Source organism: Athene cunicularia (genome assembly GCF_003259725.1).
Source record: "Athene cunicularia isolate RWA chromosome 4 unlocalized genomic scaffold, athCun1 chr4_part2, whole genome shotgun sequence".
Taxonomy (NCBI): domain Eukaryota; kingdom Metazoa; phylum Chordata; class Aves; order Strigiformes; family Strigidae; genus Athene; species Athene cunicularia.
The window spans coordinates 29,999,430-30,019,022 of NW_020799099.1; the positions used below are offsets into that span (position 1 = coordinate 29,999,430).

The following is a 19,593-nucleotide window of genomic DNA, read 5'->3' on the forward strand; positions in this document are numbered from 1 at the left end:
GAAGTCCTAACTCCTTAAATTCACCTAATATGGAAATGGTGGCATGCTTTCACAGAACGTGGATTATTTAATCTGATTGATTCTTGTGGTTTGTAGCATGGTTTTCTGTAGACTGCCAAGGCAAATACCACATCTGAGTCCTTACTTCAAAGTGTTCAAAGATAAGGAACATTTTCTAAAAGATTTGAAGTCTGGGACTTAAGAACTGTGTCTGACAAGTTTATTCAGTGTACATAACACAACAGCCTATGACTGTGAACTGGGAATTCTATACTGAGGATAGAGGGCCTTTAGTGGCTTCCTAAATAAATGAACTTTTCTGAGAGTGAAGAGTTATTGCAAATTCTACTACCTTTGGCTCAGAGTACAAAGGGTGTACTCTAGCATTCCCTCTTTGATTAGATGGGACAGTAAATAACACTGTGTAGGTGGTTTAAAAAAACCCAATAAAACAACAAAAACCACTCAAACCTTCCGAAGAATCCAAACACTTTTCTCCCCAAGGTGAGCACGAGTGAATAAGAGAGCGTATGAATCATGGTAATTTTCTTATTGCACAATAGAAACATATTCAGATAGTTGAGTGACTAGTGAAAGATAAAACCCCGTGTAAAAATTATATTGAAAATATCTGTAGTGTTTTAATTATGTTTACATATTCACCTGTAGCCATAATATTTAATCTGCAAACATGCAGTCTGAAAAATATGTTAAGAGAAGCCATGTCAGTGTGTCAGGTACAAAGGTGAAATCCACTGTGGAATCACGAGATAAAATGGTAAAACTGTTCTAAATTTTTATTTTAATTCTATTTCTTCTTTCTGTTGCTCCTTTTCATCCTTTTTATTTTAGGCACACATTTTAAGGTAGTTTTTCAATTACTATTATTTACATCGGTTTTTAAAATAATATTTCTATATAATAAATAATGTAAATAGCAATATTGTGTTAATACAATTTATATAGAGTGAGGGAAATAGAACAAATCACAAGTGTTCTTTTTTTTCTTTCATGGTGGTGTGGAACAGTAGCACATAAACCTGCAACTGCCACAGAATTGCCATTGTTTTTATTTACTTGACTTGAAGAGAGCTGTCAAGGGAAGACACCGTTAAGAAATTAATTAAACATGGTATTGCACAACTCCAGCTGAAGCACTGAGCCTCATTCAGTGCTTTGGCCTAAAAAGGTGATTCATACCTATCCTTGGAACTACCTAAAGCAGGAAGAAAAGAATTAACTTGTTTTGAGGGTAGGAATACTTGAGAAGCAGTTGAGATAGCAAGAATGATTGTAATGTGAACAGTAATTTTCCCTAACAGTATTTTCAAGATAGTTTCAATCCTCCTAGGCTGTGATAGTAATATTTTAATCTGTAAAGTAACTTGTATGACCTTCATAATTATAAGATATTACTATAATTTTTGGTATATTTATCCTTGTTTTTAACCATTAGTGCAAAACCAGTATGTGCTTACTAAGAGCAGGTATTGTGAGCTAATATGCCGTGGCTGTACTTCTCTAATATTCAAATTTTAAAATTATATTTGTATTAGATACTAACAAAAATCAATGAAGACGACCAACTGACTGACCAGCCAGCTAACCAAAGTGAAAAGTCTCTTTGCCACTACAAAACCCAAAGTCAAGAAACAAATACTGTCTGTAGAATTTAATCTGCTATCAGTATTGCTCCTATAACTGCTCTTCCTTATTACCCACAGAGGCATATGAAGGATAGGATCATTCTCCACACTAGCATTGACCTCCTCAGGGACCAAATGTATTCTGCTATGTAAATGTTGCATCAGAAAATACGTCTTTTTTAAAAAAAGGGAGAGGAGGGAGAGGGTGGAGATAGAGGTGATCTGCTCAGTACAATTCTATTCCACCTGACAGACTGCAGAATTTACAGAGCAGAGATGGGAAATCAGGCTTTTATTAGGGACTGACTTGAAATATTGAAGATGTTCAGAGGTAACAGTGAATCAGCTTATGGAACCTGAAATTGTCTTCCATGTTGGTAGGATTTGCTTTACTCTCTTCTCTATTTTTGCTAGCATAGTCAGCAGACTTTTTTTTTCTTCCTGCAAAAGCAGACATCTCAGAAAAACGCTGACAGTATGAATGCTGAAAAGGGCATCTCTGTTCTGTAAGTTTACGTTGGAATCATGGAAGTGCAGTGGAACAGGAATGAAATACAAGAGCAGTTGCAAAGTGGTTTTTTTGGGGGGTTGTTTGTGTTGGGTTTCTTCTTGTGAAAATATGACTTTTCTGGGACTAAGTTTCCTATTACAAGAAAACAGGAGTGTGAGAAAAAAATTATTTGCACATACCCAGAGGGTTCAACCTCCTAATATACTGTTGTTGCAATGACATTGTATATCACCCATAGTCAGAGAAACAAAAAATGAGGATATGCATGGGTGAGGTCATGCTTCTAGTCAACTTTATTTTTATTGATTCTTTGGGTAAACAGAAATTCTTGTGTCATTTTGAGAAACAAGGCCACATGTGACAATTCTGTTGTACATAGCTAGTGTCCTTTAAGACCTTGAATTAAAAAAAAAAAATAAATGTGTCCTTTATTAGGTATTCTGAATAATAAATTGTTCTTGCACTGCATCGAGATTGTGAGACTGCAGAAATTGCATAGTGCATTGTTCTGGTTGTAGAGATATTCATTAAAATGTTCATCTGTGCTTGTGTTTTAATTACAGGTGCTGTTCTTATGTGGGTCGAAGGGGAAATGGTCCTCAGGCTATATCTATTGGCAAGAACTGTGATAAATTTGGTATAGTTGTCCATGAGTTGGGTCATGTGATAGGTTTTTGGCACGAACATACACGACCAGACCGTGATGACCATGTCACCATCATTAGAGAAAACATCCAGCCTGGTGAGATATTCTGAAATATAAAAAAAAAGGAAAAAAAAGCCTGTTTATTTTTGGTTTTGCCTTCATCTGTTCAACTCTCTTAAAACTGAACACAGAATAGCAGAAATTAACTTTGAAGGAAGCCATTGTTCGTAAAGTCCTTTAAAAGTCATGTTTTTGTGCATGAGAAAGGGTTTTTCTGTCATTTACTGAATGATAAATAGGAACATGCCAATAGTTTTTTAGCTGCCCATGAGGTTTAGACCTGGAAGGTAAACTGAGGACTTTGAATCTGACAAAGGTGTGCACTGTTCCCATGGCTTCCACATTACTCATTCCCTACAGAGTTTGCAATTTTAGCCAGTGGCCTTGGTCTTGTTGAGACAAAGCATCTGAGGAAGCTGAGAACTTTAAACTGTGACTGTTGTGCCCGCACTCGTGTTGTGTGGGCAAGATGGGAGGAGCTAGGTATGTTTCATTTGCAACGTTCATAAGTGTGCATGATCTTTGTGCAATACTGATTTTGACTTACAGCAATTCTCTGTTCAGGAAGGGGTGAAATCATTAATTGTTCCAAGATAGCTTAGAGCATTTGTCTGTTCCTATAGGAAGTGGTTTAAAACAAAATAGATTTGAGATTCAATAAAACTTTGCCACTTCAGCTAGGACTTGGAAGATGACTGGCAGCTGATATACACTCCCACAAGTCTCTGAAGTCCTGAAAGGGCACATGCATCCAAGCCTTCCTACTGTTCTCTCTGTCGTTGACCTGTGTAGGTGCCATAAGTGCTCTATGCTTTTTCTGTGATGAGGAAAGTCAGCTGGAGTGCCCTCCTCAGCTTCCTGCTCTCTCCTTTCAGTTGTCATTCTAGTTTCTGGCTGAAACCACTTCCTGTGGTGTGGCATGAGCTTGAGGATCACTAAATGGGATCAGGAAGTCATGACCCCCAAGACATGTGTGTTTTGTTATATTATGTAAATTATATTGGTTAATGATGTTAATGCCACTGCAGTTTTTTGCAAGACAGCAACGGGAATATGAATTGGAGTAAGGGTGCTTTGCATCTCTTAATGCACTGATTAGGACAAAGAATTTCTGGTCTGGAATCATGAACTAAGTATAATTCTTTTGTTCCTCTTCTGCTTTTGTTAAGTTGCAACAGCTGGTTCTTGAAAATGTGACTTTGTAGTATTTGTATTACATGAGAGCTCAGGGAGTAGCCTTTACTGAAGTGAAGTCTCTTCAGTATCCAGTGTAATAAGTCTACAGTGAGGAGGGTTCTTGCAGGGTCTTTGCTGTCAAAATGACTTCTTACTGGAATTAAGAACCAATCCAGCCAATTTTATGGGTTCTATGGAAAGCGCAACATGTGTGGGGCCTTTAGGTTGAGTGAATGAGAATGGTCTTCTAAATGGCAAATACAAGAATTTGATGTGTGTTTCAGAAGACATGTCTGCCCTCTTGGTTAATAAAATCACACAGTTCCAAATGGCTAATATTTATGAATGTCAGTGGGTGATTAAGTTAGGATCTTTGTTGTTTTTCTTTTCCTGTTCGGTTTTTATCTTCACAAAAAAGATATTAAAGAAACTCTAATTATCAATCATTCATAGGTCAGGAATACAACTTCTTGAAGATGGAGCCTGGAGAGGTGAATTCCCTTGGGGAACCATATGATTTTGACAGCATTATGCACTATGCCAGGAACACCTTCTCAAGGTTGGAGTCTCAGGTTATACCTTTTGACTTTTAATTCTATTCCTCTCTGTGAATGCTAAGAACTTTTTTTAACTATCCTAAAATCACTTAAAATGTCCCTTGTGAAATAGTATTCTTACAGCAGTCAGAGCACAGCTTGTTTATTTTAAGACAGAATAATTTAATTATATTTTTAAACCTGTTTTGTTTCTGTTCAGTTTCAAAGCAGCCTTTTGATCTTGCTTCAGTTCTTTAGATTTTAAAACAAGATAATCTGGAAACATCATTTCATGTAATACTCACTTTCTTTCTGTCTCCACAAAAATTTGAACTTAGAAAAGCCAAATAAGTGAAATGGTTAGGAATTATATGTGTAACACGATCTGTTTTCTTAAAGAAAAATGTCCTTTGATGCATAATGTCTGAGTAACTATGGATTATGCAGGTAGAATACGTTATGGTATTAGTATATCTACCACACAAGCCACAGCCTTTGCTAAGGACTGCAGTCAACCATTTATAACAGAGGTTGCAGCCTCTTCTCTATTGTTTATACAGATCGTTACCGTCATCAAAACCATATAGTAATGAGTTCTGCTGGTTTTGCTCTGGCCTGTTGCAGGCTGATCCATTCCCACCTCCATAGTAGCTCACTTGTGTCTCAGTCTGAAACTCTCCATGGTTGTGGGGAGCTGTACAGTCAGCTGTTCCCATAGGCTAGTGCTACTCTGGTGAATAAGTGAAGAAGGAGCCTTTCATCTGGTCTCCTGTTATATTTCATACCAAGTCACAGTTCAGCTAATTACTCTTTAAAAATATCAAAGTAATGTAAATTAAAAGAAACCTCAAAAAAACCCCAACAACAAATGATAATTTTGAAAGTTATGTTCTTAGCTTTTTTTTTTTTTTTTCTAATTCATGCATTTCGAGGCAAAAATACTAGACAGTCTGAGACTGAAATAAACTGCAGACTACCAGAAATCTCACCAGCCTTTGCAAATTTCTTAAGCATGTTCTCCTCAATGTAAATTATATCCTTAAAAAAACCCCCCACCAAAGTTACCAAAGAATGTATTCAGCATACACATGATTCACCCCTGGTAGAGCATGGGAATGAGCCACATGAGGTAGATATTAGTCACATTGCTTAATCCAGTTGCAGATACCATTACCTTAAGGAAGAGATTATAAGAACCTATATAAAATAGAGTAATTTAACAAGCTGGAACCCCCCTGAGTCCTAGGGCAATGACAACATCAAGATAATTTGATTTGTGGGCCCTGATCTCACCACTTTTGAAGCTGGTAAAAACTGATAGTGCCATGAGTAGGCATGTCTTGCTCCAAGGTAAAAGAGGTTGTTACTTCATACTGTTTTAAAACAACCAGCAAACGCTTGAGGTCATGTATTGATTTGCACTGATTTATCTTGAAAGCATGAGTTGAGCTCAGTGTGGCATACTGCCAGCTGTTTGTTGTTAGACTTTACTCACCTGGATAAGTAGTAGAAATCACAAAACATCATAAAGTTTTAGTCACACACAATGATGTTGTTCATGCTGTATTAAAGCTGTTACAGGTTGTTCCCCTATGAAAGTGCTAAGGCATTTAAGAGAGGATTGTGTTTCACATTTTTCAAAATATGAATAGTGTCAGTTTTAGGTTGTACTAAAAATGAGTGAAAAATATAATTTATAGATGCAGTGAATTTTTTGAAATAATAACGTGCCTTATTTCTAGAAACAGAATAATGCCATAAGTAGTTTATTTCACTGTTTACATTAGGGTAACATTCTGAATTTACTATTTTTTTGCAAAATTTCTAGTGATGCCACAGGAAAACTGACTGGATAAGGAGAGCAGTATGTATCTGCAATACTCAAAATGGTTTATTTACTGTAATTTTAAAACCAATCTGTATTTGTAAACAGTATTCCTAACTACAAAGATCCCTAATGTTTATTCATTTTCAGACCTACATTATGCCTGAAGATACCAGTTGTACTTTTCGATAAAAGTCTTGTGTATATATACACAAGAGAGTATAAAAGAATTGAACAAGAAAATACAGAAACATACTCATCTGTTAACTTCCATTTTATGGGGTTTGAGATATTTTCAAATTCTTTGACATGATAATAGAACTTAGTTTTGTACCTTACTCTTTTAAAATTTACTTGAGACTACCAAAATATTTTGGATGATTTTTAGAATTGGGGACATTTTGAAAAAAAAAATGCACATTTTGAACAAGTGCTTCTCTATTATATTTAGTCATTTAGGGTAAATGTTATTAAAACCAGGTATGGTAAGTTGATATACCTTAGTCTAAAGCAAGCAGAGGCTGGCAAGTAAGCATTTATGTTTCAAAATCAGCAGCAGCTAGTTAGATCTGTTATAGCACCTGATAGAAGAATGACTGACAAGTGTGCCTGACTTTACCTGCTCTTAGACATACAAGTCAGACTTTAAGACTTCCCTTAAAAACTTTGTTAGAAATAGGAACTTTGTTACTAAGAATTTTGTGGTAGGGTCCAATTTTTTTATTTTGTTATTTTTTTCAGTATAACAAGAGCTTAACAGCAGTGCCTTTTTTCTGTGTAGTCTTAATAGTAGTAAGAGATTTCCTTCCTGTTGTCTAACAGAAATACAAAAGCTGATACATTAATTGATGTACTGAAAGATTTAATAACTTTGCATAAAGTTTGCCAATCTGAACAATTTTTATGACATTTTCTGTATTTAAAGTTCTGCATTTTACCAAACTCTTATTTATGCCAAATGTAAATTCTAGATTTACAAAATAGCATTATACAATCATAAAACTCAGACAGTTTTATCACAGAAACCTGATAGGGGGTTTTGGGGTCTATTTTTATTTTTATTTTTTTTAGGGGCATGTTTCTGGATACCATTCTCCCTTCCCGTGATGATAATGGTATACGACCTGCCATTGGCCAGCGTACTCGTCTAAGTAAAGGAGATATTGCACAGGCAAGAAAGCTGTATAGATGTCCAGGTATTGCACCACAAACAAACAAAACCCACATACTAGCAACTGTTTGACTTGTTGTTCAAGAGGAATGATAGATTTTTTGAGTCAGCTGCTCAGTAGTCTGTTTCCATGTTGGCAACTGACGTAGGCAGTTCAAGAATTGAATCATAAAAAAATCTTATAGATAAGGTCTCTGGAACGCAAAGCACTTAAGGACAGATAAACTGTATGAAGCAACACTTAGTTCCGTGACATGTCAGTCTTTGTTTTCCTTAGCTGTTCAATGAGTAGGAAAAAAAAAAGTTTAATATAATTTCTGGTTTGCATATTGACTGGAGTCCTTTTTAATTTGAATTCAAGTACAATGCAGAAGGAACAAATTAAATTATTGCAATCAGCTCTTAACACATCATAATTTTTGAAACTTTGACAAATAACAAGCCAGGACAACTAAGTTATAAAGTCTTTTATGGATGAATTGGTTAGATCTTACTATAAAATTTCTACAGCTTTAACAGATACATTTGATATTTGAATATCTTCTGCCTAATTCTAGCATCCTATAATTTCAATGGTTATTAATGTTTTATCTCAAAATAGTGTTGGGGTAGAGTTGCTGTCTGTCTCAGAGACATCAGTGGCAAGTCTGGAGTAGCCCAGTGTCAACCCTGTGGTTCTTGTTCTTTAGTTCTAGTTCTTCACTAAGTGTTGGCAGTAAAGAGCGGTAGAAATCTCAAAGCAAAAGGTTTTACTTTCCTTACTCTATTTATGGCTGATACCAGTTTTAACCTTTGGTGTCAACCAAAGCAGTTCAGAAGCATCATCTCAGCCAGAATTTGCCAGCAAAGTCCTTGTGGAAGGCCAGACATAGCAGCTCTGTGCCACATAGGTTTTATTCTTCATGAGAATTAAGTATCAGTAACTGTTTTAAGTCAGATAAAGGGCTATTTTTTACCACCTGATCAGTATAGGACTAAAATGAGGGATCAGGACTGAAGTGATGGAGCTGCTTCAAATTTGTATCAGCAGCAGTGGGACCTACTGAAGATCTGGGGCATCTTATGTGCATTTGATGTACACTGTACAGCTGAAACATACTTTTTCTTTGTGCTGTAAGTACAGTGAATCATAATCTTTTTTATACCAAGAACATTCACAGTGCATAGAGGAGAAACTATAACAAATTTTCTTTAACAACTGTTCCTTTTGAAATAATTTTTCCTCTTTCCTTTTGGTAGAGAAAGTACTTGAATAATGACATTCTTCTTGGCAGCTTTATTTCTAAGAGTATACAGAGAGCAACAATTTCATAAATACAGAGAATACATATATATTTTTGATAAAAAAATTTGGAGACAAAAATAGCCTATAGAACTAAAACTACTGTGAAAATATCACATTGGGTTAAGAAGGAAAAAAAGTATATAAATTATAGCCAAGGCTGTTTAGTTTGTGTATAATTCTCTAACATGTACTTTCAGTCAACTGAAACAGATACAATGTGCTTTTTGAGCTAATGTTCAGATAGTTATTCAGAGAAAATGTCCTTTTCATTTAATTCATGAAAAAGTATAAGGATGAGTTATCATTTCTTTCAATGTCTTGAAAGTCTTGTTGAAATTTAGTTTTAAAGTATCTTAAAACCACTGATGTTCAGCAGTAGTGTGCACTTTAAGCTATTTTTTTCAGCACTAGTGAACGTGGGTCAGAGGTATAATAAAAATGAACAGTTGGTTACAGGATCATGCTCCTTTTCTGGCACTTCACGTCAGCAAACTTTGTGTTGAAAGACATTGGTTTTCTAGCCTTACTTAGATGAGCCAGTCCATAGAAGTAAGTGAGTTTTAAGCAAGTGAAAAAGTCAGGTTTTCCTACAAATTTTAAATATCATACTATTTAACATGCTATTTTTTCCAGTTAATATTTTTAATATGAGCCATATAACTGAATAGCAAAACGTAAACATAAATATCCAATAAAAAATGAAACTCTCTGAAAGTTGCACAGTACTTGTGATCTCATTAATATTCCAACAAATAGTGAGACTGAAAATTCAGACATTAAGCTTTTGGTTTTATGAAGAGAATCATGTGATCATTGTAGTATATAGCAATAAAATCCCTCTACACTGTTACCTTTGGAGGTGTGTTGTATTTCTTATTTCAGACAAAAGAGGTTAATCATGATGTCTACTTATGATAAAACAGCAATTTTCAAACACTAATAACATGTGCATTGTTTCATGTGTTTGTGTTGCTTTAAATATAATATAATGAAAATATAGAAAACAGTACCTTAAATAAATTAGTATTTTCAAGAGGTACACACTCCTCTGATAAAGGATTTTGTGGTATTGTGAATATTTCATCTGGAGTTCTAGTTATTCCTGCAAGCAGTTTCTGGTCTAAAACGCTGCTGCATTTTCTGGTACCCATAAACATGAAGTTGAGCTCATGACTGATGGAGAATACAGCTGATCCTCACAGCAGTGAAGCAGCTGAGCCTTCCGGGTTGTTTTAGCTAGTCAGGATATTCCGGGTCATTACTGAGGAAAGGGCTTAGTGACAGAGATAGTGTTGAGTTTGGTGAAGCCAAGGCGTGAGATTTGTTAACCTGTCTTTCATCAGCTGAGGACTCAACAACTTAACAATTTTGGTTTGGTTTTAATTTTCCTTAGGATTTTTGTCAAATGAAAACATAATTGCTGATAAAGATCTGTTACATTTTAATACTGAGTTACATTGTTACACAATAGAATAATGAGAAAGCAAGCAACTAATTTGAGGTTCCTTCTTCTGCCAATCTTATTTTGAACTTGGAGTTTCTTGGCATTTGAGAACAGATCTTGAACTTCAAGGCTGTATGTATTACAGTGGTTTTCAGACTGTCTAATGGAGTAATAGAATATGTTTTCTTCTGGTGGAGCTACTAAAATTTCAACACAGCTCTACCTTTATACTTTCACATAGAAATTGTAGTTGATTTAAAATTCATATGTAGCTTTATAGGAGCAAGAGAATAAGAAAGGGAAATGATGGAGAAAGATATTCTTAGGCAGAAAGAGTGGACAAGAAATAAGTGGGTAGAGTGGGACTGAATGACAGATAGGAAAAGAGGCTCAGACTGGGAGAAGGCAATCCAGAGGAGGAGAAGGTGGATGGAAGAAGTTCAGCAAATCTACAAATTACCAGGGTCTGTGACAATACGTGTGGAAGAGAGCAGATGAAGGATGCCTACCCTGGATCTTTTTTTGTGCTGTTCTCACTGTTTCTCAGACTTAACTTGCTCCCATCTCTATTAGATAAGAAAACAGTGTTCACCTTGAAAAGTCAGCCTCTCTTCACTACGTAAGGAGGATTAAGGTTTTTAGATTAAGACTGTTTCCCTATAACTATAAAGGGAAGTCAAGTCAACAGTAAACACTGAGTTGTAGTAAACTGATTTAATTTTTTGGATTAACTACTACATTATCAGCACCAGATATTTTTAGGGCTCTGTGACAGCTTTATATGCCATATATGTAGAATTATACACACTTGGTTCTAAGTAAAAAGTATTAAAGATCTCGGTTCTCTTTGGAAAAGGGTATGCTTAAATTAGCCACATATGAGGGTATGTATTTGCTAGTGCTATGGACAAAGGAAGGAGGGTTGGTTCCCTAAGTGTCCTGGAGGATCTGGGCTTCATCATTTGCAGTTTTCACTGTAATCCTTAATGGAACTTGACCATGTGCATAGGCCAGCCCAGAGAGGTGTTGTACACAGGCTGTGTAATTAAACACTGCTGCTGAGTTCACTAGTAGAAATTGTTTAGTATAAGCATATAATCTACCTGCTGTCTGCATCCATTGCTAATCTTTACAAGGAGAAGTAAAAATAGTTTCCTTTTCCTTACCACAGAAAGGCTTATCAGAAGTCTAACCTTCTCAAGCTATAAAGTGGACAGATCTTTTTTTGGCTTGGAGTGTGTGTGTGTGTGAGGAGAGCTAAAGTGGCATTTCTGAAAGTGGTCTAGCCCAGTAAAATTGATATAAGGCATGACATTTGAAAGGGAGGGCAAAGAGGGAGAATCAGAGAAAACACTGGCAATGTTAACAATTAACAATGGAATAAAAGTGTACAAATACTTTATAAAGCAGAGGTGTATAAGAGAAGTTTTAATTAAATTTTTCTGGCCATAAATATATTAAGATTAGTTCTTAGGAAGTTCAAATAAGTGGCCCTTACCGCTCATTTTCCTTCTACATTTCTTTCCCAAAGTGGCTTCCATTAGTAATGGACTGTCACATGAGAAAATATTTATAATATACCATTTTATAAGCCTAATCATGAATACTGTAGTTGCCACAGTCCAGTTACGGAGAAAACCTTTACATTCTCCAGTGACAGAATTTAAAGTTTCAATTACTGTTGACCCATTGCAGAGGAATGTGCTTTTAAACAAGAAATGCCCAAATATCACCTTGTCTATGGCAGCTCTGGAAGCCAGCCTGGAACTCAGATCACATAGATAATTAATTCACATATTGATTGGTATAAGCGGTTCTTGTTATAGTTCCCTTGAGTAACCAGGGATTTTAAATTAAAAGGTAAATATGGTGAAAAATGTAAAGGTCAAAAATATTTTATAAATTCTAATTGTGTTAATTCTTAGTAGAAGTTACACAATTTTTCTTATGCTTCCTTAAATACAGAGATATTTATGAACACTTTTATTTGACAGAGAGCTCCCAGGCATTTAATATAGATATACATTAAATTGCTGTATTAACTAGCTTTATTTTATAATTCCTAGAAAATGTTCCATGGCAGCTTTTGCAACTTAAACCCCACAGTTTTAAGACTATATGCAACCTCTACATATGGAGCATGGAGTGTTATTAACATTCTGGAGAAAATAATCCTCCACTCTCTATAAAATTCTGAAATGTTTTCAAAAATGTAAAGCTATTGTGATTAATTCGTTGATGTGTTTACCTTTATAATGGGGTAATTTAGGGATTTCAATAGAGTAAGGGGTAGTTACGCCAGGGTCTTCTTCCTCTCCTCTTATTAATTGCAGGGCTGCATTGGAACTATCTTGTTTGTCCCACATACTCGATATCAGTTTATTTACTTATATTCTTCACATTATGTGGGTGTGTGCATTGCATGACTTTGTAAGCAATATTTGTGTGTCAGAGTTAATTGAAAGAAATGCAATGTGAGTGGAAAAGATTGATCAAACTGCATCCCCATCTCTCATTGTGTCATCTGTTCAAGACCTACTTAGTAACTGTAGTGCCGGTGAAATAGTTATAGCTAGAGCAAATGGAAGATGTACTAAAGCTCTGAAATATGGTTGTATGCCTTGTGAGAGTATGTTGCTGCAGCATAGTCTCAGTGAAGTCATGTGGGGGGGGAAGAACAAGAGGGCTCTAAAAACAGTGAGCAGAATACTTGGATCCTCATGGATCTCCTGAGTTGTGCATGCATCTGCTGTACAGGGTGGTATCTCCTCTTTGGGCCATGCTTTCCTCTACTCCTGTACAAGACTATGATTTTACTCTTGGCCTTCTCTTAAGTGCTTTATATATGCTTTGCAAGCTATGATACAGTTCACTGGTGATGGGGGAACGCAGTACAGTACTATTGAATTTATTTAAGTTTTTATTCGTTGCTGTGTTAAAAATAAATTGTGGGTAATTATGAATATAGCCTTTTCAATGAAAAGGCTTTGTACAGAAACAATTATTTAGCACTGAATACCTTTTTTATATGTGTCATTTGCTGTGGCCACCTGCAATTTTTTTAAAAAATAAACCCACTTTTTTTTTACATGAGGAGAGGAAAATATTTTTTTCTCTGTTTCATTCCTGAAGGACATCGTGACAGTGACTTTAGCCATTAAATTTTTGGGGCTCCGCACTAATCATTCTTTTCTCTCCTCATCACAATAACCATTTCAGTGTCAGATAGCATATTTAATGCTTTCAATAAAGCTTATGCCTGATATTAGGTGTAGTTGTCAGATTACATCTTAGACGCATTTTAACAAGACAGCATTTACAGCTGTGTTGTCTGTCTTTGTCATAAACAATCTCTTCCTTTGTCCCCTTTTATTTAAAGATTTTCCAGATCATTTATAATTCATTGAAATTTTGATGATACAGTAGTTCACCTGCTGGCAGTGGTAGCACTGTAATTTGAAAGCACTGCAGATCTGATTACACTGTCAGTCATGGGATAATGTTCTCAAATTCACATCTCTCATATCACACCTGCAAAATCAGTGGGTGAAACAACTTGATTAAGGTCAAAAAAGATGACTGACTGAGGTGTGACACCCTACCAGAATCAGTTTTAGTGGTGCAGAATGGCAGGAGCTTCCAATGCTATATTTCAGTGTGAAGAGGAATTATTAACCAGTCTACCAGCAGCTAGTAGCATGATTGACAGGTGAGATATGGGTGTTAAAAGCTTCAATAATAAAGAATATAAAAGCCTTTGGTATTTTAGGACTTTACATTTGCTCTGCTTTATTACTCACATCTCTATGAATCACTGTTGCAAGAGATTTTGTTGAGTATAGGATTTAGTTTTCTATACCAATATAATTGAGCGAGTTTGGGTCAGATCAGTCTCTCATACAGGCACAGTACTAAATTAAATGAAACCACTGATGAAATTCCAGTGTGGTGCCAATCATCCCATGCCAGCTTTTGTTTGACTTTTGTTTTAGTTCTTAAAGGATATGTCTAAGGGAGTGGCTAACATTTTTTTCTCCAAAGTAAATTTATATGTATAATTTTGCAGTTGATTGACAGCAATGACATTTTTAAGACTGCTGTAATTTTGGTTATGTCAGCAAACAGCACACAAGTGAAATAGTTCATGGAATAAAAACATCCTGTGTAAAATGGAATGAATGTCAGACTGGCTTAAAATCATTGTTTTGAATAAATCATAAAATAACTAGTCTGTTTTCCATTCTGCATCTGCCGTGAGTTAAATGTATTCTGAGTAGATACTGGAAAGAAGCATTTTTTTTCTGTTAGGCGCATTCAATTTTATATTTTTACTGTCTTTGGTTTCTTTCAGCATGTGGAGAAACACTGCAGGAATCTACAGGCAACTTTTCTTCTCCAGGATTTCCAAATGGTTATCCTTCTTACACACACTGCATATGGAGAATCTCTGTGACCCCAGGGGAGAAGGTATTTGACATTTCATCAGCTAAACACAGATACTATTTTTAAACTAAAATGTTATGTTGCTTTAGCTATTCAAGTTTAGGTTGTATAATAATTGAAAATAATGCTGTGCCATAAAAAATGGGACCATGAACTATGTGCTATTGACTTGACTTTGGTCTGTGACATCAGAACCACATCATCTATTTGGTGGCTGTCCATGTGAAATGAAGACATGATTCCAATCTGCTACCTGTTTGCATCATGAAATCCCTTCAAAACTGGCTTTCAGTTCAGTTGGTGGTTCAGTGTAAAGGTGGAAGTAGTAGTTCAGGCTCCTAAATGGTTTTTCCTGCAGCACAGGCTCGGGCAAGCTGCCTGAGCTGTGTGGGGCTGATACCTGGGCTCTGCCTAAGGAAGCTCTTAGTATGTCAGATGACGTTTCTAAAGTGAAACAGTAATAGCGTGGAATAGAGAAAGTGTCATTTAGGTGTTCCCTGGTATCAGTTCTAGTGCATATAGTTTTACTTTCTGGGCATTAATTTTAGGGGGAAAGTGGGGAAAAATTTTGGCTTGGTGAGAGCAGTCTGGGGAGAGGAGTGTGCCATCCCCGTGAAAGCAAAACCTGTTCGTCTTGTGTACACTTTCAAAACATGCTAGCTGAATCTTGTTTTAATGTATTCTCAAATATTAGCCTGCCTCAAAAGAAATAAGGATAGAGACAGCAATGGGAGGCTTCACCTAAGACAAAATATGCAAGTAAAAAAAAGAATGGAAGTTTCTTTACAAGAAGCAGTGGCCAACATTAAGCAGTCAGCTACAGCCTAAAGACTGAAATATAGAACCTAGCACTAGCCTCAGTATTGGAGAGTCCAAAGAAGAAAACCTGACATTTGTGACCAGATATTTCAGTCAGTTTTGTCAGTGGTCTCCCACTCCTTATTTGACATAGTTTTATCCTGATTGGATGACGTTATTCTGTGTTTCTTTCAGGTCAGGGTCCTGGTAGACACCAAGAATATATGTTCTTGATGTGCTAATAGATCCTGAGGAGCTGTAAGAGCATTTGCCACTGAAGGGGATGAAAGCAAAGTCATTTGGAAAGTGCTTGCCCTCCTCTGGGCTAGAGCCAGAGACAGGAGGAAAAATAAACATGAGGATGTGGGTGGCTCTGCAGGTTGGCAGGGAAAAACAAATGAAAACAGATGAATAAGAGAAGGTTTGGACAGAAAATACAAATTAATCTAGATAGGTAATTTTATATGTCCAATATTTGTGTAGCTTCTTAGACACTGCTGTGATAACAACAAAAAATGGCTTAGGCTTCTTTTCCTCAGTTAAAAAAAACCCCAAATTTTAGCATTCATCTACAGTTATTATTGGGTTTTGAAAACAATATTAATATATGAGTTAGAAAATGGTCATGCTTAAGTATTCATAGCATACTCCAACCTTGTATAAGCCTATCTGTGGATGTTAGTGCAACTGTAATATATTTGTAATACCATTATGTCTTGAGATAGTAACCACCGCTGGACATGTATTATACTGTGCAAAAATTTAACTGGGGAAAGCCCCTGTCTTGAATTCAGCAGTGTAAGAACACCAGTTCCCTTCCCATGTTACCCCCTGCCCCAAATGGAGAAAAAGACTAAATGGAATATTCTAGTTTAAATTTGATGTGACAAGTCATGTCTGTTAAGGCACCGTTGTGACCTCCAGCTCTCGTAGTCTCCATATAATTTAGCAAGAATGAAGGAAATGTTATTTGTGCTAATGTCACAAAGTCTTTTTTGTCAGTGGTCTTCCCATAGGATGTTTTCTGTCTTGAGATAAAGCACCCAGTTTGCAGCAAGGACTTGATGTGAATAGCAGATAGCAGAAATTAGGTCTAAATCCTAATTAGTGCATATATCGTGGTACCTTGGACACACATTATGCTTGATCCCAAATTTTCTCAGTAAATGATGATAACATTCACATTATGAAGGTAAGATAAAAATATATTTAAATTTTTGTTCCTTTGTTTGCTGCTTTGACTCTGATAGATCTCAAGAATGTTGTGTGGGGGTTAGAGTATGTGTAAGTACATCACCTCATGTTTTGAAACGTCAGTGAGCACTTCAGTCACCTAAAAATAAACTGAAAAAGGACCAGTCCAGATTGTCTAGCTCTTGTCTCTTTTTTATTGAGATTTAACATTGTGCTCTGAGCATAGTTTAGAGGACTTCTATCCATGGTGCTTTCTGCAAGTACAGACACTTCTGATCTTTGATGGCAGGAAATTCAATGAAGGACAGGACTGCAGTGTGTACACTAGCCGTAGCATTCCTTTTATTGATAGGCATCATAAATTGCCAGCCCAACTTAAAATGTGTGCATCCCTATTACTAAAACAAAGCAGTTCATTCACTTTTTATTTTCTGTCAAGATTTAAGACTATATGGTAAACATCTATACACAGTATATCTATACACAGAAAAATCTCTGGAGTATGATGGTGTTAGTAATACTGTATTACTCTGCCTCTGCCAGGGCATATCCCGCTTTCTGGTGTGTAGAAATTTTGTTGGCATAGGGAGTTGCAACTGTGCCAGTGGTTTTTTTTTGAATCCACCTTTTTAAATAAGTTACATTACTTTCCAATTTTATTTAATGTTTTACATGAATGATAAAATAGGTCAGATAAATCCTTCATTGATATGGGAAGAAATACCACCTACAGAAAACTTAGTACTACTGATGTTTACTATATATTTTGTGCTTTCTTATCCCAGGCAGTAGAAGGTACGATTTATTCTCTCTGAAGCTGCAGCAGCACAACTGAATCTGCGGTGTAATCAATAATTTCTTAATTGTGCTGACAAATACGCATTGATTATTTTTCCTGTGAAGACTTTCAGCCATCCTGTTCCCTTGAAACAAGCTCTGCCTTGTCTGATAGCTCTGTTTAATACTTTGCAGAACTGCACATCAGAATCTTAAATATGTTTGTACTTGTTTGGTTCCTGACCAGAAATCATGCTGTGACAGATTGGGGGTTCTGCCTATGTACAGCTAATGAATTCTGGTCAATGTTAAGGAATTGCTGTATCATCAAATACCTTGGCACATCAGAGTGAGAAAAGACTGTGAAGGTTATTTCATATAGTTTGAAAGGTGGGGGCTGTTGAGGAGGCTCATTAAATTTTAATGATTTCATTTAGACAGCAGCACTTTGAGACATGATCACATCTAAGTAAAACCATCCTTTTCCCAGCTCTATCCTGGCAACTTCACTAGAACAGGTTGGCTACCCCCTCCCTGGACGTGTTTATGGCCAGGTTGGACGGGGCTTTGAGCAACCTGGTCTAGTGGAAGGTGTCCCTGCCCATGGCAGGGGGTTGGAACTAGATGATCTTTAAGGTCCCTTCCAACCCAAACCATTCTAGGATTCTAAGGTTTGGAAAAAGGCAAATTTCCAAAAAGAAAACAGAAAAATGATATTTCAGGTGTGTCATAGAAAATGAAGAATTTTGCCTAGATTGGTGACAGACCTCCAGGCTCTACACAGCTGAGCCAATGGAAGATGTATGGGACATGGCTTCCATAACTTGCTTCCAACAGAGTTAGCTGGGTTAGCTGAAGCAGCTGTGGAAGATAGCCTGACCTTAAATCAGCTGTCTGCATCTTATCTGAGCAGAGAATAAGGCTCCCCTTTGTGAACCCCTCTGCCAGCACAGCTGGGGTGAGGTGGCCATGGGTAGAAAAGGACAAGGACACTGCTGAGGGCAGTAGGGTTTTCAAGTAATACGGCTAGATACAAACTGCTGTGTGAATGACCTCTCTGCCATCCTCAGAGGTAGATTCAAATAGCACTTGGAAACATGTTAAAAGACTGAAGTGGAGGAAAGCATATGAATGATCGTACTTTTAGCCAGATCTGCATATTTGTCATGGAGAATAACATGGTAAGTAGGTGGTTTTGGAATTTGATAATATTTGTGCATTTCTTTCTTCAGTACATGTTCTTGAAGGAGTGCCTGAATAGTGAAGGCAAAATGCCCTGTGGGTTAGACATCTGGGAAAGAGTGCATTTAAGCTAGAAGTTTGAGAGGTGTAGCAGTAGGCAAAAGCAAAGAGATTAGTTGTGAGGTTCCCCTTCTGGGGAGGAATAGCATGGGAAGTCTGTGTGCAGGAAATAAGACAGGGAAGTCAAAACAGGAGGTGCTGCAGTTGGACAAAAGAAGCATGAAAGCATGAATGTGGATGAACATGACAGTAACCTAGTGAGTACCATCTGAGAGGATCAACTAATGCTTTGATGGTATTGAAGGATTTCTGTCCATTTTCTCAGTAACACTGAAAACGTTCTTCCTATTTTGCAAAATTAAAAAATAAGAGAAATCATTCTCCACCGAGACCCTGGTTAAAAACTGGCAAGGGAAAAATGAGAGCCATCTGAAGACAGATGTAGGTCAATAGTTAGATTAAACATAGAGGTTGTGAGGTAGAAACCAAGATTGTAGTGTTTGCTCTGCTGAGGGCGCATCCAAAGTGTGTGCTGTGCTTACCTGAATCACACAAGTTGTCCTTCTGATGTTGAAATTTGTTCTATTTAACCTGACCAGCCACATTTGAAATGGGAAAGGAGTCTTAAAATCTAGCTCACAGAACTTGCAGAGAGATAGGACATCTAGAATCAAATCTTGGATGTATCTGAGTTGGAAGTTCAAATCCTTGAAGTTCAACAGTGGACTGTCTGGATGATTTGCTTACTGGCTCTCACAAAAGCACCTCAAACCTCCCAAAGGACACAAGCAGCACTCCCTCCTTCCCCCCCCCCCCCCCCCCCCCCCCCCCCCCCCCCC

General features: G+C 36.7%; 1 protein-coding gene across 1 annotated transcript in view; it reads left to right on the plus strand.

Moving 5' to 3' along the window:
- Positions 1-19,593, plus strand: part of TLL1 (tolloid like 1) — a 93,816-nt gene that overhangs the window by 33,467 nt on the left and 40,756 nt on the right. The window contains exons 6-9 of the mRNA XM_026847965.1: positions 2,721-2,899; positions 4,493-4,598; positions 7,472-7,596; positions 14,652-14,767. Coding sequence (XP_026703766.1) covers positions 2,721-2,899; positions 4,493-4,598; positions 7,472-7,596; positions 14,652-14,767 — 526 coding nt within the window. The remainder of the gene's footprint in view (positions 1-2,720; positions 2,900-4,492; positions 4,599-7,471; positions 7,597-14,651; positions 14,768-19,593) is intronic.